Raw genomic sequence first — 27,463 nt, 5'->3', positions numbered from 1 at the left:
GCTATTTTACTTAAAAATAGCTGTGTTCTTATCAGCTCCCTTTGAGTTGCAAGTAAAGTTATAAAGATTAAGAAACACTACTAGGGGTTCAATGGTAGGTGGATAAGACATATCCCCAAATTTTTAGCTGTAAAAATTATTTATTTCTTGGTAAACTTCCTTAAATTTTATGCTTAAAGCTTCATACTCTTTCCTAATAAAAGATATGTAGGGGCACCTGGGTGGCTCAGTCAGTTAAGCATCCAACTCTTGGTTTCGGCTCAGGTCATGATCTTGAAATTGTGAGATTGAGACCCATGTTAGGCTCTGTGCTGACAGCGCAGAGCCTGCTTGGGATTCTCTCTCTCCCTTCTCTTTCTGCCCTCTCTCTCTCTCAAATAAATAAACTTAAAGAAATAAATAAAAGATATGTATATGCTCTTGAGTACACAATAAGTTTTGAGGAACATTTTTTTATCTGAAAGGAAGTTTCTTAGAATGGTTGTTCAAGAAAATGCTAAAAGATAAGTTTATCAGTTTATTTGGTGATCAGTTTTGGTATGAGCACACTGGTCCAGAATGTGATGATTATATCAAATTAGAAAGCAACGGTTATTAGACCGAGGAATAAGGTGACCTGGCAGAAAAACTGTTCTTTCCAGGCTGTGTTGACTGTCTGCGAAACACCTTTTTCATTGCTTCTGTGATGGTAGCCTTAATAGTCTTCTTTCTAATAAGCTATGGGAAGAAAATTTGATAGAGTAATGTTATGTGCAAGTCCCTAACATTTCTTACTTCTTCTTTCCACCAAACCACCTTTTTTCTTGAATACTTTTATACCAGTTTTATAAACACAGGGCATGTTATGTGGATAATGATGCCAAGGTAACCGCAACAAAATTGATGAGTGTCTGAATTGAAAAATTGAATTTATACCAGTACTTCTCTGTCTGATTGTTTTGGATTCATTTGGTTGCCTTTAGTATATTTAGGTGTTTTATTTTAAATACCGTAAGATTGTTCTGAGTTGACTTTATCCAGAATATAGGTTCATATTCCTCCAGTCAAGGTGTGCTAAAAGCCTATTGCCTCATTTGCTTTCATTTCATAGAGAATAATAGACTAGCCTTGGAGAAACTGAGAACAGTTATTCTTCAGACTTAAGTGACAGGTTTCACACTTTTAAAACATTGCCAGTTTTCAACTTAATTCAGTGAACACAGTATTTCCTAAAGAAAAGTTTTGGGAGAGCTTTTGTGTTCCAGTTGTATTTGCATTATTTTACTTTTTTATAATTTGTTTTAATTTTTTTTGTAATCTCTATACCCAACATAGGGCTCAAACTCATGACCTCAAGATCAAGAATTGCACGCTTCCAGTCGAGCCAGCCAGGCGCCCTACATTTGCCTTATTTTAAAATTTACTTTATATTTTATTTAAAATTTGTAAGAATATTGTATTCTAAATTCTAAAATTCATTCTGGTACATTTTCTTGCCTTACTATAGTGAAAGCCAGTAAACAGACTAGGAAATGTTTGTTCCCTGTATTAGGATTTGACAGTAGAGTTAGAACAGTTATTTTGGCCAGCTTTGGCATAGTCACACCATGCTTTCTTACCAGTCAGTCAGGTATAAGTTGGAGGGGTACTAGTGGGGTTTTACATTTTTCTAGGAGCTCCCAGATTGAAGTCTCTCTTACGAGAAGATGCTTAAAGCTTTTTAAAGGAGGTTACGTAATCTTTGAAGGAGCTATTTATAGCCTAGAAAAATATGTCCACTTAAAAATAAGATCCTTATAATTTTATTTAGTTGTGTGTTCAGATAGGAAGGAAACATTTTCAACCATACAGTTTGTGCTGAGGAAATATAAATGACAATAATATCAAGTACCACTTTAAGTGGTGTTTAGCCCTAAAGAAAAGATAAATGTAGGAATTGCTGTAATATTTCAGATCACAGTAACATTCATGGAATCATTGCATTTGTTTTGAGTGCTAACAACCGTTGTTGCATATTTTTGCAATCACTTGAGAACCTTCTGTGGTTGCTGGAATGTTGCCGCCGTCACATTCTGTTGGTATAGAGTAATGAACTATGGAATCAGTGACAATCCAAGACATGTAGGCTTGGAACTAGGCTATCTGAGAACTCTACAGTGTGTTGAAGCAACACTTGACATGGACCAGAAGACTCTGAAGAAACTGGTGGAATCCATTAGTAATACTGTCAAGAACTGTGAGTACTAACCAGACATCCAGCACTGCCTGAACATCTTTATTCAATCAAATAGAAACATTGATAGATACATTGGACATTAACAGGTTCTTTGTAACACCCAAAATAGAGTTCCTCTAATTTCTGTCTAATGTTTTGGCCATTTAAAAAAATAGATTATAAGTGAATTTACAAGATCCCTGCATTACACTGAGAATATTTTAATCAGGTTCCTAAAATATATTTGTGTATGTGGAAAGAAGAATTTGAGAACTTATGTGACATATGTACTAAAGGATTATCTGCCAACCAAGGACTCGTTCTGTTAACAGTCTGAAATTTAATAAGAGATCTCAAACTCTAAAGGTTTACCTTGACCAATTCCCTGACACAAAACCCATAGAGGCAGAGGATTGATAGAGCTATAGAAGATATTTTAGTTGCTGAAGAAATAAGCATGGTACTTTGCACATAGCAAATGTTTATTAAAATTAATGTAACAGATTGGGGGAGGGGGGAATCCTTGCCCTGACAGACCTTAAAAAGTATCTTGTCTCACGGGCATGACAACAAGCAATCCTGACTGAGATCCATTTTGACAATGTCTTTAGACTTTGAGGAAATGACTTTTATTTCTGACACTAGTACAGCCTTGTTGTTGGGCACTTCCATTTTTCCTTGTGTGGTCTCAGTAGGTCTCAGTAGTACCACCCTAAGAATCTCGTTGGTAGACTTAATTCAGTTTTCTCTCATTCCAGTTATATTTTAAATGATCCTCAAGCACTTCTAGGGCCTGTTTTTGCAATCTTGCTGTTCTTCAACCCTTAAAATCCATCTAGCAGATTTAACCAAAGTTGAATGTAATATCTACTGTTATTTGCCGTTTTCTTTTTCTTTTATTTTTTGGAGATTGGTTTGCTTTCTTTTTAATTTTTTAAACATTTTTAATGTTTATTTTTAAAGATTTATTTATTTTTATGTTTTATTATTTTTGAGAGAGAGAGAGGGAGACATAGACTCCAAAGCAGGCTCCAGGTTCTGAGCTGTCAGCACAGAGCCCAACACAGGGCTTAAGCCACCCAGGTGCCCCTTTAATGTTTATTTTTGAGAGAGAGAGTGTGAGTGGGGGGAGGGCAGAGAGAAAGGGAGAGACAGAATCTGAAGCAGGCACCAGGCTCCCAGCTGTTAGCATAGAGCCTGACATGGGGCTCGAACCCATGAACTATGAGATCATGACCTGAGCTGTAGTTGGACACTTAACCAACTGAGCCGCCCAGGTGCCTCTGTTTTTTGTTTTGTTTTTTTTTTTTTAATTTTTTTTTTTACATTTATTTATTTTTGAGAAACAGACAAAGCGTGAGCGGGGGAGGGGCAGAGAGAGAAGGAGACACAGAATCTGAAGTAGGCACCAGGCTCTGAGCAAGCAGTCACCACATAGCCTGATGCGGGGCTCGACCCCACAAACTGAGATCATGACCTGAGCTGAAGTCGGACACTCAACTGACTGAGCCATTCAGGTGCCCCTATTTTTAATTTTAAGTTTATTTTGAGAGAGAGACAGCCGAGTGGGAGAGAGGAGAGAGAGAGAATCCCAACCAGGCCTCGCACTGCCAGCACAGAACCCAATGCGGGGCTTGAACCCACGAAGCCGTGAGCTCATGACCTGAGCCAAAACCTGGAGTTGGACACTTAACCGACTGAGCCACTCAGGTGCCCCTATTTGCTGTTTTCTTAACCTGAGTTTTAAACATTCAAAAGGAAATTTTGCATACTTTAAAAATCTAACTCCTCTCCCCATCCAAATGAAACTACTTTTAGCCAGCTACCCAAATGTGTGTTTAATACCATAATTTGTTATTTGAAAACAATTCTCTGAAAGTATAGGTAATATAAGTAAAGAATATGTAATACTAGATCAGGCCCGCTTCCCATACAGTCTCCTACAAAGAAGATACTGAATAGTATCTTTCAAAAGAGGAACGAGTTGCATTCCTTTTGCAGAATTTTGACACTAAATTAGGATCAAAAGTTCAGTGTAACCAGATTACTATTTTATACTGAGATTATTAACAACTCATGTTTATTAAGCTCTTCATTGGGGAAATGGTATGCTTAATGGTTTATCTTCATCTTTAAGTCTCAGGAAAAAAACCCAATGAGGTAGGTGAAATTTTCCACATTTTCAGATGAGGAAACCAAGTCTCAGATTGTCTAAAATGACAGTGAACTTTTCTGGTGGAGGCAGAGCTAGAACCCAGGTAAGTCTGATGCCAGAACATGCATTTCATCTTCATTTCTCGATGCAACTAATAAGCATTCTAGACTCTCATGGTCATTCTGTATAGTACTGTCCCATAGTGAATGCAAAATAAAAATTGTTGAATTCAGCTCAGTTCTTGGGTCCTTGAGTTGAAAAACCAGACTGGCCTCTCATGACTGGAACTTGGGTGTTTTTTTGTTGTTTTGAGATTTTGTTTTTAGTTTGTACACCCAACATGGGCCTCAAACTCACAACCCCGAGATCAAGAGTTATATGTTCTACTGACTCAGCCAGCCAGCCAGGTGCACCTAGAATTTGCTTCTCAATGGGTAGGACTGGGGAGAGCTAACAAATAGTAACCACCTTGGCCTTCCCTTCTCAGGAAGAGATTGTCTTGGGGTGGCTGCATGGCTCAGTTGGTGGAATATGTGACTTGATCTCAGGGTCATGAGTTCGAGCCCCACACTGGGGGTAGAGTTTACTTAAAAAGACAAAAGGGATTGTCTTACTATTTCTCTTGGTGTACATAGATAGTTTTAGTTGTCATGTGCCAGAAAGTTGAGATGGCTTTTCTTGGGCTTTGCTTTAAAGTTTCTTAAGAGGGAGGCTTCATAATTTACTAGGCCTACATGTGCCACATGGCTTCTTGAGTCCAAACTACTAGATTGCGTGACTCTGATCCTCCACTATTTCCAGTGACCTCACGAAGAAAAGTCATTACCTTACCAAGCAGCTGTTGATTTTTTTTCATACAGCTCTAGAATATAAAACATTGTAGAGCTGTATTCCAGTAGAGTAACCACTAGCAATGTGTGGCTATTTATTTACTTAAAATTTTTTTTAAGTAATCTCTACACCTAAAGTGGGGCTTGAACTCGTGACCCTGAGATGAAGAGTTGTCCCATGGTCTACCAACTGAGCCAGCCAGGTGCCCCATTTTTTAAAAAGTATGTGTGTGGCTATTTAAATGTAAATTAAAATTAAGTAGAGTTTTTTAAATCTTTAGTGGCAGTGGCAGATCATTACCTCAGGGCATAGTAAATGGCTTCATGTGTGTGCAAAGTATGCATTGTCATGGGGCCCCACGCTTAGTTTAATGCTCCACTAACACTTAAAATTAATGTTTTCAATGAGGGACCCATGTTTTCTTTGCATTGGACCCACAAGTTCTGTAGTTGATCTTGGCTGTATACCTCTTATTCATAGTATGGTAGGAGTATCTCCAGCATCAGAATCACCTAACGATGCTTACTGAAAATGTAGATTCCTGGATACCACCCTAGGCACATTTAAATATCTCTGCGAGTAGAGCCAATCATCCAGATTGTTCACTCCATTTATTCTTAGACACACTGAAGTGTAGGGTTTCCTGATGAATCCCTAGTCTCTCCCAGGTGAAATTTCAGTTCTATCAACCTAATTGCAATCACAGCTTGATTAATAGTGAGTTAGGAATTGACCCAGTCTTATTCACACATATTGTTCAGCCATAATTTTTACACATATAGATTAAGAAATTTTTTTAAAGCTCAGTGAACAATTTTAAAACTTTCTAATAATTTCATGTTGTTTGATTCAAGTGATTATTTTGGCAGCTAGAGCTTACTTTGGATCCTGTCTCCTCCAGTATATTCCTTTACCTCATTTGTGTACAAGGAGTTATCATTTACTTAGCAAACATTTATGTGAGAGCCTACCATTGTGCTTGGCACTACTGGATACTGAGTAGATAATTGACATAAGAGTAAGAGATTTTTGTTATATGCCTTCCTAAAATGCAAATATTATGTGGATTTTTTTTAATATGTATTTATTTTTGGGGCGCCTGGGTGGCTCAGTCAGTAAGCATCCGACTTCAGCTCAGGTCATGATCTCGCTGTTCATGAGTTTGAGCCCCGCATCGGGCTCTGTACTGACAGCTCAGAGCCTGGAGCTCCCTTCAGATTCCGTGTCTCCCTCTCTCTCTGCTCCTCCCCCACTCACACTCTGTCTCTCTCTCTCAAAAATAAACGAACATTTTTTTTTTAATGTTTGTTTATTTTTGAGACACAGAGAGACAGAGCATGAACAGGGGAGGGTCAGAGAGAGAGGGAGACACAGAATCAGAAACAGGCTCCAGGCTCTGAGCCGTCAACAGAGAGCCCGATGCGGGGCTCGAACTCACGGACTGTGAGATCATGACCTGAGCTGAAGTCGGACGCTTAACTGACTGAGCCACCCAGGCGCCCCTAAACGAACATTTTATTTTATTTTATTTATTTTTTTTTTTAATTTTTTTTTTTCAACGTTTATTTATTCTTGGGACAGAGAGAGACAGAGCATGAACGGGGGAGGGACAGAGAGAGAGGGAGACACAGAATCGGAAACAGGCTCCAGGCTCTGAGCCATCAGCCCAGAGCCTGACGCGGGGCTCGAACTCACGGACCGTGAGATCGTGACCTGGCTGAAGTCGGACGCTTAACCGACTGCGCCACCCAGGCGCCCCTAAACGAACATTTTAAAAAAATGTTTTTTAATTTATTTTGAAAGAGAATGGGGGAGGGACAGACAGAATCCCAAGCAGGCTCTGTACACAGCCCAACAGGAGGCATGATCTCACAAATCGTGACATCATGACCTGAGCTGAAATTAAGAGTCATGTGCTTAACCAACTGAGCCACCCAGGCTCCCCTAAAATCCAAATACTTTGTGAACTGCATTTCTCTGATCCACTCCGACTAGAAGGAGGAAATAAGTTAAATCTAGTATGATTAGCCCTTATGAACTCATGAGCCCTGAGTGTTCGTGAGGTAAAAAATACAATTGATCATCTCTTCTGGGACTTAGCCCAGGACCACCTATAGACCCATTGGTCCAATATTTGGCTTTCACTTCATTTGTCACACATAACATGGGCCAATATGTATGCATATATAGGTAAGTATACATACATATTTTCCAGCCTTGTCTGCTGAGAGGGCTTAGAAATATTCCACTGTACCCATCCCAGCTCCTGGTTATGTATTGGGCTTAGAAATATTCATCTCCCAGTAGTAATAAGCACACCCAGTGCATAATCCTTGGTGTCTAAATACCAGTCTCCAATAAAAACAACCAGGATTCCTTGAAGAAATAGCCACACAGAGTGTAAAGGAAAACCTATGCTATGCCTTGTTTCTCTTTTACTGACACTACTGCTACACTTCTTGACACTTCCAGTCTCCAACTGTGTGGTTTTTTCAAGCAAGCAATTTTCTGTGACATCGGCCGGGTACCCTACAATTTCTCAGTTCTGACACTACCTGAGATGGCATCAGATCCTGTACGTTGAGTTCAATGCCACAAGACTGTCTCCCACTTCAGATGCCCATCACAAGTCCAGGTTGTTACCTGCATTTCAGACTAACTGGCTATAAATTTGAGGCCCAATTAATTTGCTAGAGCAGCTCATAGAACTGAGGAAAATTGTTTACTTAATAGATTACTGATTTATTATAGAAGGATACAGTTTTTGAAATACAAGGATACAATCAGGAGCAGACAGCAGAGATGCACAGGGCAAGGTATGTAGGAAGGGGCATGGAGCTTCCATTCCCTTTCCCAGGACCTTCATATGTTCACCATCCCAGAAGCTCCCTGAACACTTTGGGGGTCTTCATGGAGTTTTCATCACATAGGCACCATAGGTCATTAACTCAATATCCAGCCCCTCTGCACAATGGGGGATACAGCTGAAAGTTCCAAGCTTTTAATCATGGACTTTTAATCAAGTCTTTTTGGTGACTAGCTCCCAGCCAGGAGCCACCAGTAGTCGCCTCCTTAGAACAAAAGATTCCTATCACCCCTGATGTTCTAAGGGATTTAGGAGCTTTGTGTTGGGGGCCAGGGTCAATGACAAAATTGAACAAAAGATACTCATGCTGCTCGCATCATTTAGGAAATCCCAAGAGTTTTGGGAGCTATGTGCCAGGAACCAGGGACAGAAACCAATATATATATATATATGTTTCCTGTTACCTCACACAGGGAAAATATAAGATTGGCCTGGCAAGTAGTGCCAGAAAGCGAAGAAGTGAAAAAGCCAATGGGGTTGTGTGATGTGAAACATACAAGAGCCAACTTGAAAGCTCCCAAGGGCCAAAACTGGAACAATTTGAGTAAGATGACAGGATTGTGATAAAATAAGTGTATGTGACCCCCACACACACACACACCCTGACATAAATAATTGAGTAAATAGGGAAAAAAAGACCTCTTGCTTTCATGAAAATTCCAAGTAATAGTATAGATACTCCTTCCCAAGAAGTGGAATTACATTTTCCCTAAAAGATTGGCTTCCAAAGAATAGATTGTGGAAAGGATAAATAGCAACTACAGTGGAGAACCCTGTAGACTAGCGTAATCAAGTGATCAAAGTTCTCAGCAGTTAACCTTGTATGTGTCCCCCTGACATGTGAGAAGAACAGCAATTTATCTCTAGAATTCACCCCCCAAACCCCTAACCACAGCTTATTATGCAAAAAAAAAAGAAAAAAAAAAAACATTAGACAAACCCAAATTGAAGAATATTATGCAAAATGAAAAGTCAAGGTTGGGCCCTCTGGGTGGCTCAGGTTAAGCATCCAACTCTTGATTTCAGCTCAGGTCATAATGTCACGGTTTGTGGGGTTGAGCCCTTGTCCATGCTCAGCATGGAGTCTGCTTGGGATTCTTTGTTCCTCCCCTGCTCATGCCCTCTCAAAATAAATTAAAACTTTAAAAAAAAAAAAAGTCATGAAAGACTAAAAACTATCATAGATTGGAGGAGACATGCCAGCCAAATGTATCCTGGCTTGGATTCTGGAATCAAAAAAAGAGCATTAGTGGAAAAGTGGTAAGATCTGTAGTTTAGTTAATAATGTGCCGATGTTCGTGTATTCATTTTGATAATTGTACCACGGTTCTGTAAAGTTTTAACGGAGAAACAGTGAAGATTGGGAACTCTATCATCATTGCTTCTCTTGTATAAATCTAAAGTTATCCCAAAATAAAGTTAAATAACATGAGCCAGTGCCTAGCACCTCACAATTCTCATTACCCAAGATCTTTCAAATATCATTTACAATGGTTCCTGGACCGCATGAGTAAGGTCTTTAGCTGTAATGAAATGTGAGCTTACATGGATAAAACTCAGAAAAAATTACTACCTGCTGAAAATTGTGCCTAAAATCCTTGATAGCTGTGTTGGATGACTTGTTAATATTTGGCTCAGAGCAGCATCTGACTCTTAAAACCTCCCTTTCCTCAAGGAGGAAACTATTGTTGGTGCTAACGTTTGCACTCCCGATAATTCTCCATCAGAGTTAAGCAGGCTGACTTTCAGGCAAACATTAACATACTCTACACTTCATACAGCACATCCACATCTGAGCTTCCTCTTTCTCTGTATTTTTTATGAGAAAAAATTCTTTCCAAGTTTTTGTCCTCAGAGCAGCTGCAACCCCTTTAGTGACCTAGCCTTGAAAAGTTCACACTGCCTCATTTCCACTGAGCTCTACTGGTTGAAATGTCAGAAAATGCCTTCCCTGTTTCAAGTGAAGGAGACAGATCCCATCTCAGAGGAGTATCAAAGTCTTTGTAGAAAGAGCATATGGGATGGCATAGACTGTTAAAATTGTTTTGGGGAAGACACAACCTTGTCACATGTGGACTCATCATTCATAATGTGGTTTTGAGAATCTACTGCCAAAGTGACCCTCCTTAAGTGCAAATATGATCCGTTAACTTGCCAGCCAAAATTTTTCAGAAACTCCCCATTGTAAAGTCTAGTCTGCCATGTGGCCATACCAACCATCTGCAGCTAGCTTTCAGAACATACCTTCAAGCTGCCTCCTCTGGCAAGTGACCCCTCCTCCTTGGGACCTTTGTTAATTTCCTGCTACCTCCCCAGTTGATTATTCCTTCTTTTGGGTCACTGCCAAACACCATCAATCATAGTGCTTGCACTTTTTTTTTTTTTTTTTCTTATCTCTTAGCCAAAGTGTAACAACTTTGTGGGCAGAAACCGTGGTGTATTCACTGCCCGGTTCACAGGAGGCCTTCAATATAAATTCTTATTGGATGGGTAAAAATGAGCTTTTTGTCATATTTCTGAGCTTATAGTTACACTGTGTAGCCTGCTAAATGGAATCCCTTAATTGTCAGTCCTGATCAATGCATTAAAATCACCCTGCACTTCTTTAAAAATACCCTTTTCTAAGTCTGGACTGAAATCCAAGTGTGTGAATATTGAACATTTCTGTTTGAAAATTAGTCACCAAGTCCCACTGATTTTCTGCAACATCTCAAGCTCCCTCCCACTTTTTCAACCCTCAGGGCTTAGAAGAGTCAACTGAGGTCTTGTTTTTTAAAAGCTAATTCCTGGGTCTGATGTTAGTGATTCTGACTTGGTAAGTCAAGTAAGGCTTGGGAATCTGCTTTTGAACAAACAAAGGGGAGGCTGTGGATTTCTCTCATTCAGATGGTCCTGGACGGTCCATTAGAAACACGGCTCCAGTAAAATGTAGTTGATCCTTGAACAAAGTGTGGGATATAAGCACCAACCCCTGCAATACAGTTGAAAATCCATATACAACTTTTGACTCCCCAAAAGCTTACCTACCCATAGCCTACTGCTGACCTTACTGATAACATAAACAATCAATTAACCTATTTTGTATGTTTTATATATTATATACTGTATTCTTAAAGTAAGCTAAAAACTTTTAAGAAAATCATAAGAAAAATACATTTACAGTACTGCGCTATATTTATTTTTTATTGCATTTAAGTAGACCCACAGTTCAAACCTATGTGGTTCAAAAGTCAACTGTAAGGGGCGCCTGGGTGGCGCAGTCGGTTAAGCGTCCGACTTCAGCCAGGTCACGATCTCACGGTCCGTGAGTTCGAGCCCTGCGTCAGGCTCTGGGCTGATGGCTCGGAGCCTGGAGCCTGTTTCCGATTCTGTGTCTCCCTCTCTCTCTGCCCCTCCCCCGTTCATGCTCTGTCTCTCTCTGTCCCAAAAATAAATAAAAAATGTTGAGAAAAAAAAAAAAAAAGTCAACTGTAAATGCTAATATTCTGACTAGGCATTCAAGGCCCTCTGCCATCAGCCCGTCCTCTTCAATCTTGTTTTTTCACTTCTTCCTAACTTGCTGTGCTCCCAATAAAGCATGTTCAACTTCAACCACAATTCTACCTCTTTCCTTTACCCATATTATCTCTCCCTGGAATTCTCCATTTTACCACCCCCAACACATTCCTTCCTGTATAAATACAATGTATCCTTCCAAGTCTCTGTTCAAAGTCTACTCCCATGAAAATGACCTAACTCCTCTTTCCCACACTGATTTCTCTTTCTTCACATGTCTGTAGTAGTGAGCATTATGTTACCTAATTTTTCATTTACATACCGTCTTACAAGTCTTCTGGTGACACCCACCTTAATTGCGTAAGCCCTTAAGTAACAAGTGATGTCATTCTGTTTTTAATCACTAGAGCATCTAGCATCATAGGAAAAAAATAGCTGCTTAGTAAAATATTTTTAATTGGAGTACTCATTAAGTCTAAGTTGTACTTATTTGTATTTTTATTTTACAGTCAAAAAAAGTGAAGTAGAATGTCTCGTAAGACTTTTTCACAGCTTGGTGGAAAGAGCTAATGTAAGACTTAATAACCTTGGGCTAGATCGTAATGCTTTTGGAGCAATCCTGCACAGCGTATTTGGAATGACTGACGATATGCTAATGAACAGGGGTAAGAGGCTTAAGAAATGGAAATGGGCCAAGCTGAGATGGCGATATATATGGTGTTAATAATTAATATGTGGCAAACATTTTTGTAATGACAAAATATATATATATACACACACACATACATTTCCAATAATTTTGACTCTTAAAGATGGCCAAAACCTTTTTTTCCTCTCAATTTGGGAAGAAGGTTTATATATTTGAATTATAAAATAGCTTTAAATTACAATATACTTCTATGGTCTTTTTCTTTCAGTATTTTTTGTGTTTGACAAAGACCACAATAACCGCATAAATGTGAAAGAGTGTGTTAAAGGATTATCAGTGTTTCTTCGAGGGACTTTTGAAGAAAAGCTGAAGTGTAAGATTTCTATATGTGATTACTGACTTAGTAATATACAGTGTCAATTTTGTATTTAGTGAATGCTTAAACAATTTTTAAAAATATAAAATCAATGTTCTCTATAGCAACCTTTCAAAAATAGTTTGTGACAGCTTTAAAAAAAAATCAAAACAGGGGCGCCTGGGTGGCTCAGTCGGTTAAGCGGCCGACTTCGGCTCAGGTCATGATCTCGCGGTCCGTGAGTTCGAGCCCCGCGTCGGGCTCTGTGCTGACAGCTCAGAGCCTGGAGCCTGTTTCGGATTCTGTGTCTCCCTCTCTCTGACCCTCCCCCGTTCATGCTCTGTCTCTCTCTGTCTCAAAAATAAATAAACGTTAAAAAAAAAAAAAATTAAAAAAAAAATCAAAACAAATGAAATGGGTGGTCTGTTTCTTGGGAGGTCCTTTAGACCTACACTTCCTTCACTGGTTCTGTCATGCCTAAATGTCACCAGGATGGGTCTTTGGGTCAAGTCCCAGGCGAAGACGAGCAAGTCAATGTCAGGGCTTGTGCCAACTCCGGGTTTCCCAGGCTGGCACTGGGCTCAGCAGGAAATGTGCCTTGATATCGGGCAGTGCATAAGTCACAGTGAAGACATTCCTCATCTCTTGAACAAAGAAAATAAATGTGAGGGATTGACACAAAACAAAATGAAATACACATTAACCACCAATATTCTAGTGTTAGAATTTGTGTAGATCAGTGAAGAGAGGAAAAGAGATTGAGGACAGAGAATGCCCACAGGAAGAATGGTTACAGAGAGAATTTCCTACAGGAAAGATATGTTAGTAATTCCAAAGACAAAAATCTTCCCATTCACAATTTTGCCTAGAAGTGAATAGCTCTGGCCTCACCTCACCTGTACCATTGTTGTGATGTGTATTTTCTATGTTTTATACCTCTGGGTCCAGGTTTTGGGGTGAGGAACCCAGGAAAGAGAATAGGAACAATTTTTTTAAGTTTATTTATTTAGAGAGAGAGAAAGAGAGAGTGCAGGAGGAGCAGAGAGAAAGGGAGAGAGAGAATCCCAAGCAGTCTCTGCACTGTCAGCACAGAGCCCAACATGGGGCCTAAACACACAAACCATCAGATCATGACCTGAGCCGAAACCAAGAGTTGGATGCTCAACCAAGTGAGCCACCCAGGCGCCCCAAGAATAGGAACAATTTTAAATGACAGTTTTCTAGGGAACAATTGCTTAAAGTGTCAAATTGCTTAGGAAAAGACTGCAGAATTCTGAGTAAGTAAACAAATCTTTATCCCTTGTTCTTCCACTTAAATTTGGATTTGGAATGTTGAAAAGAAGATCCCTAAAGTTAAACACACATTTTACTTATTTATTATTACTTGTTTACTTATTATTTATACTTTTACTATGATTTCTTCTAACAGTTTCGTGGTTTCAGGTTTCATAACATTTTTAAACTCTCAATTTCAAATTCCACATTCCAAGGAGTATTTAATCTTGTGCCAATAAGTATAAAAGGTGCTTTATTTTAAAATTCATCTGTCATATAGACCAATAATTGTAGGTTGTATAAATTGTTTTTATCTTTTTAAAAACTATATATTAAAATAACTTAAGGAGAAGACTAGTGATATTTCAACTGTTCTTATCCAAGTCTTTACATTTCTTGTGCTTTGGGCAGTCTGTTTTGAAGTTTACTATTTGAATGGTGATGGTTACATTTGTCGAGAAGAGATATTTGACATGTTAAAGAACAGTCTACACCAACAGTCATCTGAAGAGAATGATGAAGGAATAAAAGAGTTGGTAGATATAACACTGAAAAAAATGGTAAGAATGAAAACCTATAAGCAGATATTGGGGAAAGCTAAAGACAAATAAATTATTTATTTCCCTTTATAATGAAAGTAACCTTTATGAGGACAGGAGATTTTGTTCTCTGCTCTATCCATTGCCTACAACAGTGCCTGGATGATAGTGGGTGCTCAATAAATACTTATGGAATGGCTGGGTGATTAAATGAATCACTACACAAAATATTAACTGTATTATTTTAAAATATTTTACTCAATGTGGGGGTTGGGAGGGAGTGGTGCAGCAGATTCAGTTTGTGTAAAATTGGATGCCACTCTAGTCTGTCTGCATGACCTTAGCCCTCCAATCCATCTAAACATTCGTTATAACAAAATAACATAATAATTAAAATAGCTGTCCCTTATAAAGTACTTAACTATATGCCAAGGGCCTTCATAGAACTTTAATATAGGAACTCATTTTACCCTCAAAACAACCCTATGCAGTAGAAATTACTATCTCTATTTTACAGATGAGAAAACAGAAATACTAATAGTTTTACCCAAAATCATGATAGAAAATGGGGTGCAGAATTCTTCTTTCAATGAAACAAAAAGTACCACTTTATTATGGACATAGTGATTTCTTCCCTTTTCTTACTATGCCCCTATCCTGGATACCAGTGAAAAGTTGTTAACTCTAAAGCATTCTGGACCCAGCTCATTTCCATTACTCTGGAGATGAGGAAAGAAATAGATGATGGGGGCTGCCAAGTCTTAGATTCAGCTAACACAGACTCCAGCATACCTTCTTCCTTCAGAAATACTCTCACTGGGGATGCCTGGGTGGCTCGGTCAGTTAAGCATCTGACTCTTGGTTTCAGCTCAGATCATGATCTCATGGGTTTTGTGGGTTCAAGCTCCACAAAATAGGGATTAAGAAATACTCTCACTAGCCACTGCTAGGGCTGAGGGTAGACTTCTTGAGAGACAGTATTTTCCCCAATTCCAAATTCACTCTTTTTTTGTTTAATTAAAAAAAATTTTTTTTAACATTTATTTATTTTTGAGAGATAGAACATGAACACAGGGGAGGGGCAGAAAGAGAGAAGGAGACACAGAATCTGAAGCAGACTCCAGGCTCTGAGCTGTCAGCACAGAGCCTGATGCGGGGGCTTGAACCCATGAACCATGAGATCATGACCTGAGCCAATGTCGGACACTTAACTGACTGAAACACCAAGACACCCCTTTAATTTTTTTTAATGTTTACTTATTTTTGAGAGAGAGGAGCATGCGCGCATGAGCGGGGTAGGGGCAGAGAGAGGGAAACACAGGATTCTAAGCAGGCTCCAGGCTCTGAGCTATAGCACCGAGCCCGACGCAGGGCTCAAACCCACAAACTGCGAGATCATGACCTCAGCAGAAGTTGGACACTTAATCTACTGAGCCACCCAGGCATCCCTCTTCTTTTTTTAAAGGACATGTTATGGAGTGAAATTTTTCCTTTTTTAATTTTTATTTATTTTTGAGAGAGAGAGAGACAAAGCATGAGCGGGGAAGGGGCAGAGAGAGAGGAAGATACAGAATCTGAAGTAGGCTCCAGGCTCTGAGCTGTAAGCACAGAGCCTGACATGGGGCTCAAACTCATGAACCATGAGATCATAACCTGAGCCAAAGTTGGACGCTTAACTGACTGAGCCACCCAGGTGCCCCTGGAGTGAATTTTTTTCTGGTAATTATTCAAACCTTTCTCTAAGTTAGACTCTCAGCAACCCTGAGTTATGCTCAGAAGTGAAAAAACAAGGACGCATCAAATCAAACCCAAACTGAATTAAGCAGTTAAAGCATTTATAATCTACGTATATGGTCCCCTGCCCCTCCCGTGATTTAATCCCCCACAGTCCCTGTCATTAATGCTCCACTCCAGGCAGGTCTGTCTTCTTCCTGACTTACATCGCCTCATGTTGTCAGACTTCAGTTTGGGCCATTCTTCTGCATTTCCACCCCAGACCTCTTCAGCTACCTAAAAGTCCTCTCAATCATCCTTAAAGGCCTCCCAGTAGTCTGCAAGCATCTTCTTATGATTCTAGTCCATCTTGAACTGTTACTGCTCTAACTCCCAGTGCCTTGCTCCTTAAGTGAGTAACTTCACTTTTATCCTTTTTACATGATGAGCTCTCAAGTCAGAGATCCTTTGAGGAACAAATTCTACTACTAAAAATTAAGTTTGAAAATCTTTGCCCTATGGCACTGATTTTATCACAAATGTAGCACTATGTGTCCTCTTTTTGTTTTACTCCCCAGTTACAGTATAAATCCTTTAGAGACACGATCATATTTTATATATTTAAGGTAACTCAGGTGTCTTAGTCTGCTTGGACTGCCATAACAAAATACCAGACTGGGTGACTTAGACAATAGGAATTTGTTTCTCAAAATCCTGAGACTGGGGAGTGCCTGGCTGGCTCAGTTGGTGGAATGTGTGACTCTTTATCTCAGGGTTGTAGGTTTGAGCCCCTGTTGGGTGTAGAGATTACTTAAAAATAAAGTCTGCCTGAGTGGCTCAGTCAGCTGAATGTCCAACTTTGGCTCAGGCCATGATCTCGTGATTTGTGAGTTCAAGCCCCGCGCTGGACTCTGTGCTGATGGCTCAGAGCCTGGAGCCTGCTTCGGATCCTGTGTCTCCCTCTCTTTCTGCCCCTCACCCATTCACACTCTGCCTCTCTCTCAAAAATAATTTAAAAATATTAAAAATGAAATAAAATAAATAAAATCTTAAAAAAAATCCTGAGACTGGGAAGTCCAAGATCAAGGTGCCAGTCAATTTGCTTCCATAGTGAGGGTGCTCTTCCTTGCTTGCAGACAGCCACCACCTCAATGTGTCCTCACATGGAAGAGAGAGGGAGCTCTGGTCTCTACTTACAGAGATGCTAATTATATCATGGGGGGTCCACCTTCAATACCTCATCTAAACCTAATTACCTCCCAAAGACACCTCCCAAATCATCACATTGGGGGCTTTAACATTGGATTTAGAGGCAAGAGGGACACAAATTTTCAACCTATAATAACAGGTATTCTAAACAGACTTCCAGGAATAAAGTAAGTAGCCTTGATAAATAAGTACCTTTTGATTTATGTAAGTAGTGCCCACAGAAATGTAAACTAATAGTTTTACTTGGCAAAGAGTTGTTTTCCATGCAAAATTAAAAACTACCCTATCATTTATCAAGAACTCATCTTCCTCTCTAGGATTATGACAACGATGGCAAGATCTCTTTTGCAGACTTTGAAAAAGCAGTTAGAGAAGAGAGACTTTTGTTGGAGGTATTTGGACCGTGTTTACCAGAAGCAAAGGTACAGTGCCAATAGCTCAAAGTGGTTAAGAGCAAAGTTTTTAAGGGATCAGACAGTAATACCTGGACACTCACCTCTGTAGGGACTTTAGCCCACAGCTGAAGTTCAGGCAACCATGACGATCTCAGCTCCATCCCCACGTTTTGGGAATCAACAATAGTGAGGATTCTATTCAACAGACTTTTTGAGCTTGCAGGCTCTTTAGCTATACACAATTCCTGATTTCTTGTATGTTAATATTTTCCCAAAGAAAACTAGAGTCTATTGGCAGGCTTAAGGGATAGAACATTGAATAGTGTACTCAGCAAGTACCCACCATAACTGCCAGGACAAAATTCGATCTCTTTCAACCCAAATGTTGCCAAACCATGAGAATAATTATTAAAAATTTTGAATACATTTAAAGTACTTTATAGTATTTGTGCTTAGCAATGTTTTTCATGTATGAATTTGACAAGTTTTCTGAGCCAGAAGAGCCAGCCTAATAATTTGACACATTAAAATTTCCTTTAATTCTTCCTTTGAAGAAGTAGAAACTTTTTAATTCTCTGCAGTGATCTAGATGGCGATTTTATGCACAAACTTGCATGTTAAGTTCTCCTATGCTATCTTCGGCTCATTTCTCTGACTTGTCCCACTGTAGTTTATTCCTGGAAATAAATAGTAAAATGCAGTGTGTGAAAGGCACACTTCTCATTTTGAGACTGATGGAGGAAGCCACATAGAATGGACTGGATTGGAGCAACTACTTAGGTCAGATGGAACACCAACAGATCTCCAGTTGCTCCCAGAACTCAGTAGCCCAGTTACTGAGAACCTTGCTACTCACCAGCAGCAATGGTGTCACCTAAGAACCTGGGGAAAATGGGGAATCTCAGGCCCCAACCCAAACCAACTGACTCAATTGTTGTTGTTGTTGTTGTTTCTATGATGCTTGACACAGCAAAGGTTACTTCCACTCATCTTGATCAAATATTGTGCATGTTGGTGGGGATGGGGAGGCATGCTGGCTTCCATGTGGTCACTGGAAAGATCTTGCAAAGTCCTGAGAAGATCAGGAATCCATTCAACAAAACTGAACCCACTGAGCAGCTCCTCCTTTTAAGGCTGTCAGATAATTTTTTTTTTCAGTTGTGGTAAAATACATCTAACACAAAATTTACCCATCTTAACCAATTGTAAACATACAGTTCAGTGATGTTAAGTACATTCACAATGTTGTACAACCAATCTCCAGACTGCTTTCCATCTTGGAAAACTGTAAACCGTTCTGCATTCCCATAACCCACCAGCTTCTGGCCACCACTATCAGAATCTACATTTTAATAAGACCCTGAGGTAGAAATTCATAGCACCTTAAAGTCAGAAGCATGTTGTAGACAGTAACTTGCTCTTTCCAATTCTATGCTTGGGTCTCTAACGTGTCTTTTACCTGGGAGTTCAGCAGAAAAAAATAATTACCTTACAAGGAAGTAAGGCCAAACCCCTTGCCTCCAGCTTCTTTTAATACCATCTACCATTTGGTGCCATCCCAGCAAGTTTGAATCAGGTCATAACTGATGATGAACCTTCTTAACCAGTATGTTCAAATTCAATCCATTAGGTAAGAGGCCTTTAGGTATATAGAGAAAAGAAAAACAGACAGTTTGGTATGGGCCTTCTCAAGTTATTTTTAGCAGTTAAAAAAAAAAAAAAGGACACAGCTTGAACATACTTGTTCCAGTTTCCAATTTTGTAGTCTGATAGGACAAACAATGTAGGTATGCTAAATGTACGGGTTAGCAGTCTAGGATTGACAAATACAGATTTGTTTCTGCCATAGATAAGCAAATTCTTCTTAGAGACTAACTAAAGAATATAGGCTCCTAATTTCAGCTTTGTTCTAATAGTTTAACTTTTTTACTTTACAGAATTGTATTGATTTTGAAGCCCTGGCATTCAGACACATCCTGAATTCTAGTTTTTGAATGTGAAACACTTAATACTTGTATTAAAATCAGAAACAGATCCTGGTTGCCTGTCTTTATTTGCATTGTAAAATTTTTATCTTTTGTTCATTTAATTTACATATAACTATTGCAAAGTGAGAAGTAATAATAGAAAAACACTTTCTGTAATATTAAGTAATGATAAACTACTTTTGTTTTTTAAGTTAGCCAACGACCTTGGCCCCTGTGGGAAATACTTTCACAACCCTCTTTTCTCCTGCTTCCTCAACCAGAGAAGTTGGAAACCTAAAACATTCACCATTCCAGACCTTCCCAGTTAGGAACAGCCATGAGCCCAGTTCTAGCCAATAAAATGTAACCAAAGTCACTGGATGGAGCTTCCGGAAAACTTTAATTTTTTTTTTTTTTTTTTTTTAAGGAACATATTTGGCTGACATGTATTCTGTGAATGATAAGCTAATTTTAAAAGATGAACCTTCATTAGATACAATAGCTTGAATGGTATCACAAAGAGGAGTGCACTAAAAAATACCAGCAGTAAAATCTCTTAAAGAATTAAAATGATAGGCTAAAAAATAAAAGATAAATAGTCCCTTAGAAAATATAATTTGCTGCTGGCAATCTATATTCTTCTTCTTTGTTTTAACGGACGACTTGTATGTACATCTTCCAGCTTGTCTTCTGGAGGTTTTGGCGTAGATGAAATTACCTAGTTTAAAAAAAAGAGAACCACCAAAACTTAGTTTTTATAGTACAAGAATAAATAAACTATTAGGAGAGGTAGGAGATACATCTAGTAGTTCAATTCTTGCTGTCACATTTAAGGCAGTTAGCCCAATTTCAGGTTACAGCCTATGGTCTACGCACAAAGTTTTCTCTCCAAACACTGATGGGAGTAAAATTTCTAAAGCCATTTAACAAGAAAAAAAAAAACTTGAGGGGATAAGAGTAAACATATATTCTACTTTAACAATCCTTTATAGATGTGAAGTCACTTGCTATTTTATAGACACAGACAGAGATCTCCATTCTGTGTAACCTGAAACACTGATAACATTTGATGTATTTACAGACTTGGAGGCTTGACCGGGGTGGGGGGGGGGTGGGGGGCGAGGTATGAAAAATTGGAGAGATAAGTAGAAAATGGTATAATCCTCAATTTCCTAGGGAAGTGAAACCAAACACATCATTGGAAAAAGAGTTGACAATGAGTTAAAGCAGAGTAAGACAGTCTTCACTTAACATGTAAAATTATTAGAAACTGTGTAAGTTGTATTCAGTATTTCTCCATTTTGTTGTTCTATTGTCTCCTTACTTAGGATTTGGACCTAACAACTTTTTTCTTGAAAATGTAGTCATTTCTGGCTGAGGGAGCTATGTATCCACATCTATGCCTCAGTTCAACTGTATCTGAAGGAAGAAAAGGGCCAGCACAAACTCAAACATTTAAAAAGAGGCTTAAGCATGGAAATTGTGTTCACTATTATAACATAAGCCCTCATCCTTAATCAGATAGTAATTTTCAGGTAAAAACATATACATAAAATAAATGAAGCTACCTTAGATTCCCTTAATCACATTGTAAAATACATTTACAACTGCGTGAAAAGCACTTTCTGAACCTCCAGAGTTAAAGTTTAAAAGAAGGTTCTTTTCCCTCAGTTTGATTTACAAAAGGCTTACCCCACAAAAAGCTATCTTTCAAAAGCTAACTCAAACGTTAGCTTTCTTTTATTTGTGCTTAGAAAATGGAAAATGATTATATAAATATGTAAAAAAATTAGTACTTAATTAGGACAGTTGAGTTGTAATCTAAGAAGTTTACATTTTGAAATGCAGACCTTAGGGCCTAGTCTTTAGAATAATCTCACCTCATTCTATGGCTATCTTTATCAAAGAAGCAAAAACCATTCTGATGTAATTTGTAAGAACACTGAACTTGAGAAAAAGTTTTCCTTCAACACAATAATTCTGTACTTTGACTCATAATAGAACCATTTGGGGAGCTTTAAAAAGAGAGGGCCTGGGCTCCACTCTCACAGATTGATCTCACGGACTGAAACCACTGCTTTTATGTTTTATATCTAGAATGACATAGAATATGTTCTGTTCATTTTTTTAATGTTTATTCTTGAGACAGAGAGAACAAGTGGGGGAGGAGCAGAGAGAAGGGGACAGAGGATCCAAAGCAGGCTCCTTGCTGACAGCAGAGAGCCTGATGCAGGGCTCAAACTCATGTACCAAGAGTTCATGACCTGAGCTGAAATCAAGAGTCAAATGGTTAATTGACTGAGCCACCCAGGTGCCCCTGTTCTGCTCACTGTTTAAAGCAAAGGCTAATGATACCAAAGCACATACTTTTCTGTTCGTCAGATTCAGTTAATTCAACAGGAACTGTAGAAAAACACATCAAAAAACTGAAAACAAAAAAAATTAATGACAATACTTTAGTTGCCACAAATCTCCATTTAGTTGTTAGCCCTATAACCAAATGGTCTCTTAAAACAGTTTTTTAAAAAATGATCTTACCTCTTTAAGTTTATTCCGAATTAAATTTGCTGTCGTGTTCAACGAGTCATCGTGCATATCCACTTTGGGTAAGTCTGGTAACAGAGGCCCAATCATAACCTCAGTACTACTCGTGCTTGTTCCAAGAAAAGTTCCAATTTTACGATCATCTTCTCTTCTCCTTTTCCGCTCCTGCAGTTGTGTTGTCCTAGGCATAAATCTGTCAACTGCCTCTGAAGAAGTAATAGCCTTCTGTGCGCCAGGGCAGGCCGATGAATTTTTAAACGGTTTCACCCGTATTTTCTGCAAAGAGTCACTGTGCATACAATGCTCCAATGTTTCTTCATGGTTTCTACCATCCTGAGAGAAGTTTGATGCCCTGTCCATATGCTCCCCTGATGAACATGTACATTTCGAGGAAAAATAACATAAAGGCAATTCACAAGAATAAGGAAGACAAGGATCTGAGTTGCCAGTAGAAGTGTTCAAAGTGGCTGCACATCCAGAGGTCTCTGAATGGAAGTCCTGTCTAAAATCTTGTGTGTTTTTAAGCTCCGTAACCAGTTTCTTCTTTGTCACGTAATGATCTTTATGTTACAATTTAAAAGATGAGAGAAGAGGAAAAAAATGGTTCGTTTACTGTTTTCATTATTCAGAAATGTGTGATTTTAAAAACAAACACTACTTTAAAATGTTAACAAATGCTACCCTGAAAATTTTTTTTTCTTGAGCAGGTAATACATTCATGTGTTTAAAAAGCATAAAGGGTATATTAGTGTCATGCTTCACACTTTCTTTACCCCCTATATGCCTGGTTTCCACCCTCCGCCCATAAGTAATCCCATTCTTACTTTCTTATTTATCTGTCCAGTATGTCTTACTTTTCTTCCCCCTGCCTACTCCTCTTTTTTTCCCCCATAATAGCCATTTCTCTGCACCTTTGTGTTTTCCACTTAATTGTAGATCTTAGAGATTTTTTTTCCTAGGTCATTACATAGAATGCTCCTTTTTTTACAGCTTTGGAGCATTCTACTACATGAATGTATCATGCTGCTTAGTTGGTTTGTTAGTTTTTAAAGGAGGCAACAGGCTGGACCCATATTTTGTAATTTTATTTGGCACACAAACATAAGTTCTCCTGGAGCTATTCACATATCCCACAGGTTAAAAGTTCATTGTCTACAAGTGATCAGGGACTCTCAACAGCTCTCTTGCCAAATTTTCAGGTAAGTTTTCCAAGAGTCTTCCTACCTTCTATCTCTCTTCACCTCTGCCACCTGCCCTTTCCCTAATCACTCATTATATTCAATAGGTGTCTGCAAAATGACTTTGTCCTTCAACTAAAGGGTAGATATTTAGTAATGTGGATTTCCAGTACTATTCAGATTTCAGACCACACACATTATTTCAGTCTAATTCTGAGTACTCTGTTCCTACAGTCCATATACCAAAGCCCATGGCTTCATTCCAGGCACCTAGAATTTGTGTCTAGGAAAACTCAGTTGGGCATATGGGGCACCTGGCCAGCTGCTGGTCAAAAGTGGAACTTTTCCACAATTAGCAGTTTTAGATTAGCAGTTGGTAACTGGTCTGCAAATCATAATTGTTTCTCATTGCCTTTAGGTCAAACCTTAATTCCGCAGCCTGTGACACAATGCCCTTCATGATTCAGTTCCTGTCCTCTTCTCTAATCTTCCCTCTCACTGCAATCCCTGTGTTGCGGTTATCCTGTACTATTCATAGTTCCTTCAAACGCATACTGCTCATTTATTCCTCTGGACCTTTAAACTTTCTACCTGGCCTACCTTTCCATCTCTTCCTCTTGCCTCCTGAGTAATGTCTACTCCTTCAAAACTCAGCCACCTCTCTCATCCTATAGGAAGGCTTCCACAAACCAACATCTCTCCCTTTCCAGCCCATATTCCATAAGAGTGCTGCAGAGTTCTTAAATATTGTGATCATTTATTTGCCTCTCTTCGCACCAGACTGGGAGCTCCATGATGATATACCTAGCAGAGTGCCTTACACGTTGAAGGTGTTTAGTAACAGGCTTTCCATACCTTTATTTTTAGTAGTTCTTGCTATATAAGCCTTCCTCTCCTGTAATTTTTTTCTAGTTTCTTCAACTGTTTCAAATTCTGGAGCATAGCACACGTGAAGCAGTCCACCAAAGAAACTCTGTTCATCCATTTTTCTCTTGGCTGTCCTAAACAGAAATACATGATAGCATGGTTTATTAATCTTGACTTACTTAGGATGATAGCTGAACTAGGATTCAGTGCATTGATCTAAACAGTAAAGTTCAGCTTTTGTTATGTGTATATACTTCCTATGGGTTGGGAATTAAGATGTTCTCCTTATGGATGGTATTGATTCTACTGATGTAGGGAATACTCTTAGAACTCTCTATAGTGCTAACAGGTTTTGAGCTAAGTCATCCACACATATCCAGACCCCCTTTAACCAACTTAGGATCCCCAGCAGTTAACCTGAGGTACACAATCTATGGTCATGAAATACAGATTTCTCTGTGTTAATTAAATGGCCCTTAAGAGTTAGCTCATACCCAGTTTAGTCTTCACCACAGTTTTGTTCCTATAATGGGATTCGTATATAAAAATTAATATTATAATTATAAAATCTTCAGTAATTGAGTAAATGCTGAATATATAACTAATCAATGACAAAGTCAAAGAATGGTATTCCACAAATATTTATTAAACATTTATGACTGGCCAGGCATTATACTACAATAAATATTTAAGTACTTCTGTGCCCAGGGATAATGATAAAAATACTGAGATTTTTCATGCACCAGGCAGTGCCTGAAATGCTTCACCTGAATTAATACTTCATAAAAACCCTATGATGAAACTGAGGCCTAGGAAGATTTATAACTTAGCCATGCTCACATTGGTTTGTAGAGCTATAATTCGAATCAAGATATTGAACTTCACATAATATACTATGTGCTATGGGAGGTGCAAAAGTTCTAGCAAATATGATTCCCTGACCATGAAGAGCAGGCTAGGGGAAAGTGATTAGGGGAAGTGAGATTACATATAAGAGCAAACTGAGAATAATATACAACCACATAAAATCAAGTGCTTTTGTGGCAGGCTGTAAGTGCTATTTGTAGTACAGAAAGAAAATATGAATGATGGGGCTCCTGGCTGGCTTAGCTGGGTAGAGCATGCAACATTTGATCTTGGGGTTGTAAGTTTGAGCCCCATGTTGGGTATAGAGATTACTTAAAATCTTTAAAAAATATAATAAAGAAACTATGAATGGCAACAGCCAAAGAAGGATGAGTCTTGGAGCAAATTAGTGACAAGAATGGGGTCAACATAAAACTAGATAAGGCATTTCATACTTCAGCCTTATCGGAGCAGAATTTATGTTAAAGAGAAGACTGGAGGGGCGCCTGGGTGGCTCAGTTGGTTGAGCGTCCGACTTTGGCTCGGGTCATGATCTCACAGCTTGTGAGTTCGAGCCCCGCGTCGGGCTCTGGGCTGACAGCTCCGAGCCCGGAGCCTGCTTCGGATTCTGCATCTCCCTCTCTCTCTCTGACCCTTCCCCGCTCACACTCTGTCTCTCTCTCTCTCTCTCAAAAGTAAATAAATGTTAAAAAAAAAAAAAAAAAGAGAAGACTGGAAAAAATGGGGTCAATTCACATAGATGCATAACAATAAGAACTTCAATACCTAACGTTTACTGCATTCTGAACAGGAGGCACTACACTTAGCCCTTTACATAGGTTATCTCATTATCCTCACACAACTTCAGTGAATAGGTCCTTTTACCATACAGATTTTACAGAATAGAAAAAAACCAGGCTTACTGAAGTTAAACAACTTGTCCAAAGTCATGATGTTAGTAAGCAGTGGAGCTCAAAAACTTAACTCCAAACCCATTTTTTATCCACCACAATACACGACAGAAGATTCTTAAGCATGGGAATGACACAATGTGAATAGTGTTTTGATAAGGCTAACACTTAAGACTAGAGTAAGACCAGAGTAATACGGGCAATGTTAGGTTATTGGGTAATTCAGGTATAAATGAGGGAAAACCAGGGCCAAAATGATAGCAATGGGGATGGGGGAGACAAAACTTATGCTTAACTTGCAAATTACCTTGCACTTTGTAGATTCATAAATTTAATAAGATAAACTTCTGTAAAGTCTTCTGCTGGGTATTCATCTAGAGCATTATATTGTTCAATTGCACCATACAAAGCAAATCGCTCAACTAATTCCTTCATCGCTCCCACTGCAGGAACTCCTTGTATTAACAAGTACCGAGATTCCAAATTGATTGTATATACCTAAAAGAAATGCAAACACATAAAAATATACTTCCCCAAAAAGCCTAGGACAAAACTATTTTTAAAAACTGCTCTAGGGTTAATGAGTACACTTATCATGAAGAATACTGAGTAATATACAGAATTGCTGAATCACTATATTGCCCACCTGAAACTAACATAACACTGTATATTACTTACACTGGAATTTAAAGTAAAAAAGCTTAAAAAAAAGCCTCTGAAAACAAAAAACATTCTGTTCAACCTGTCTGTAGAAAAAATAAAAAGTAAATTCACCCCACGAGAATCTAACTAAAGAATAAATTTTCTTCAATCGACATGTTTTCCAGAAGTTGGCTTGGGAGAAGTTACTACAAAGAGAGAACAAATATTCATTGAGTGCTTACCACGCACCACGCACTATTGTAAACATGAAAGACGCAATGACTAACACAAAGCACTGTGTTTGCGGAGCTGACGTTCTAGCAGTTGACCGAAGGGTTCTTGAGAATCTTTCGTAACCTGAGTACCAGAGATTCTCATATCCATCTCCAATGAGTGACGGATAGGATCGCAGCCTTTCAAACCTTTATTTACATATGCTGGGATGTGGAATCACAGCGAAAATAAAACTCTCAAGGACAAAGGATGAAACCGAAATCACTTTACCTTGACAGCACGAGGCCGTCGCCCCTCCCGATACTTGGCCCGCGTGTCGCATACAGTCCTCTGGACATGGTGATCAAATACACCTCCAAGCTCCCCGCCACTACCCGCCATCTTGACGGCTTGGCCCCTTGCGAAAACGACAACATCCGTCTCGTCGCACTCCCGCTCACCCAATAAGAGGGGGAGATAGGTCAAGGCGTGCCACGATTGGCTGCAGAATCGATAGCGTCGGGCATCGTTTCCTGTGAGTGTGACTTCGGTGAACGAGATGCCGCCCTCCAGCGGACTGGCGGAGAGGCCTCGGAGAGTTGGAGGAGCTTGCTTGCCC

The 27,463-nt window shown here is 39.1% G+C and overlaps 2 protein-coding genes across 3 annotated transcripts; one reads left to right on the top strand and one right to left on the bottom strand.

Moving 5' to 3' along the window:
- The first annotated feature begins 1,045 nt into the window (after positions 1-1,045).
- Positions 1,046-22,470, top strand: LOC109263686 (calaxin-like). Of its 2 annotated transcripts, none has more exons than XM_019443310.2 (6): positions 1,046-2,215; positions 12,051-12,206; positions 12,459-12,563; positions 14,232-14,380; positions 17,599-17,703; positions 22,359-22,470. In XM_019443310.2, exons 1-6 carry the CDS (start codon positions 2,068-2,070, stop codon positions 22,395-22,397), a joined length of 702 nt encoding a protein of 233 aa, XP_019298855.2. In that variant the 5' UTR covers positions 1,046-2,067; the 3' UTR covers positions 22,398-22,470. The 2 variants fall into 2 exon arrangements, with proteins under 2 accessions (XP_019298855.2, XP_019298854.2); XM_019443309.2 differs by lacking the exon at positions 22,359-22,470 and adding an exon at positions 19,614-19,710.
- On the bottom strand, positions 20,110-27,295 carry RBM48 (RNA binding motif protein 48). The gene is made up of 5 exons (XM_019443307.2): positions 27,136-27,295; positions 26,297-26,487; positions 24,221-24,366; positions 22,182-22,747; positions 20,110-20,361 (listed from the first exon to the last, which is right to left on the bottom strand). The coding sequence occupies exons 1-5, from the start codon at positions 27,244-27,246 to the stop codon at positions 20,275-20,277; spliced, it is 1,101 nt and encodes a 366-aa protein (XP_019298852.1). The 5' UTR covers positions 27,247-27,295; the 3' UTR covers positions 20,110-20,274.
- Positions 27,296-27,463: the final 168 nt, after the last annotated feature.

The sequence above is a fragment of the Panthera pardus genome, unplaced genomic scaffold (genome assembly GCF_024362965.1).
Source record: "Panthera pardus isolate Hobbes unplaced genomic scaffold, ASM2436296v1 HiC_scaffold_8, whole genome shotgun sequence".
Taxonomy (NCBI): Eukaryota; Metazoa; Chordata; class Mammalia; order Carnivora; family Felidae; genus Panthera; species Panthera pardus.
This window is presented reverse-complemented; position numbering and strand designations above follow the sequence as displayed.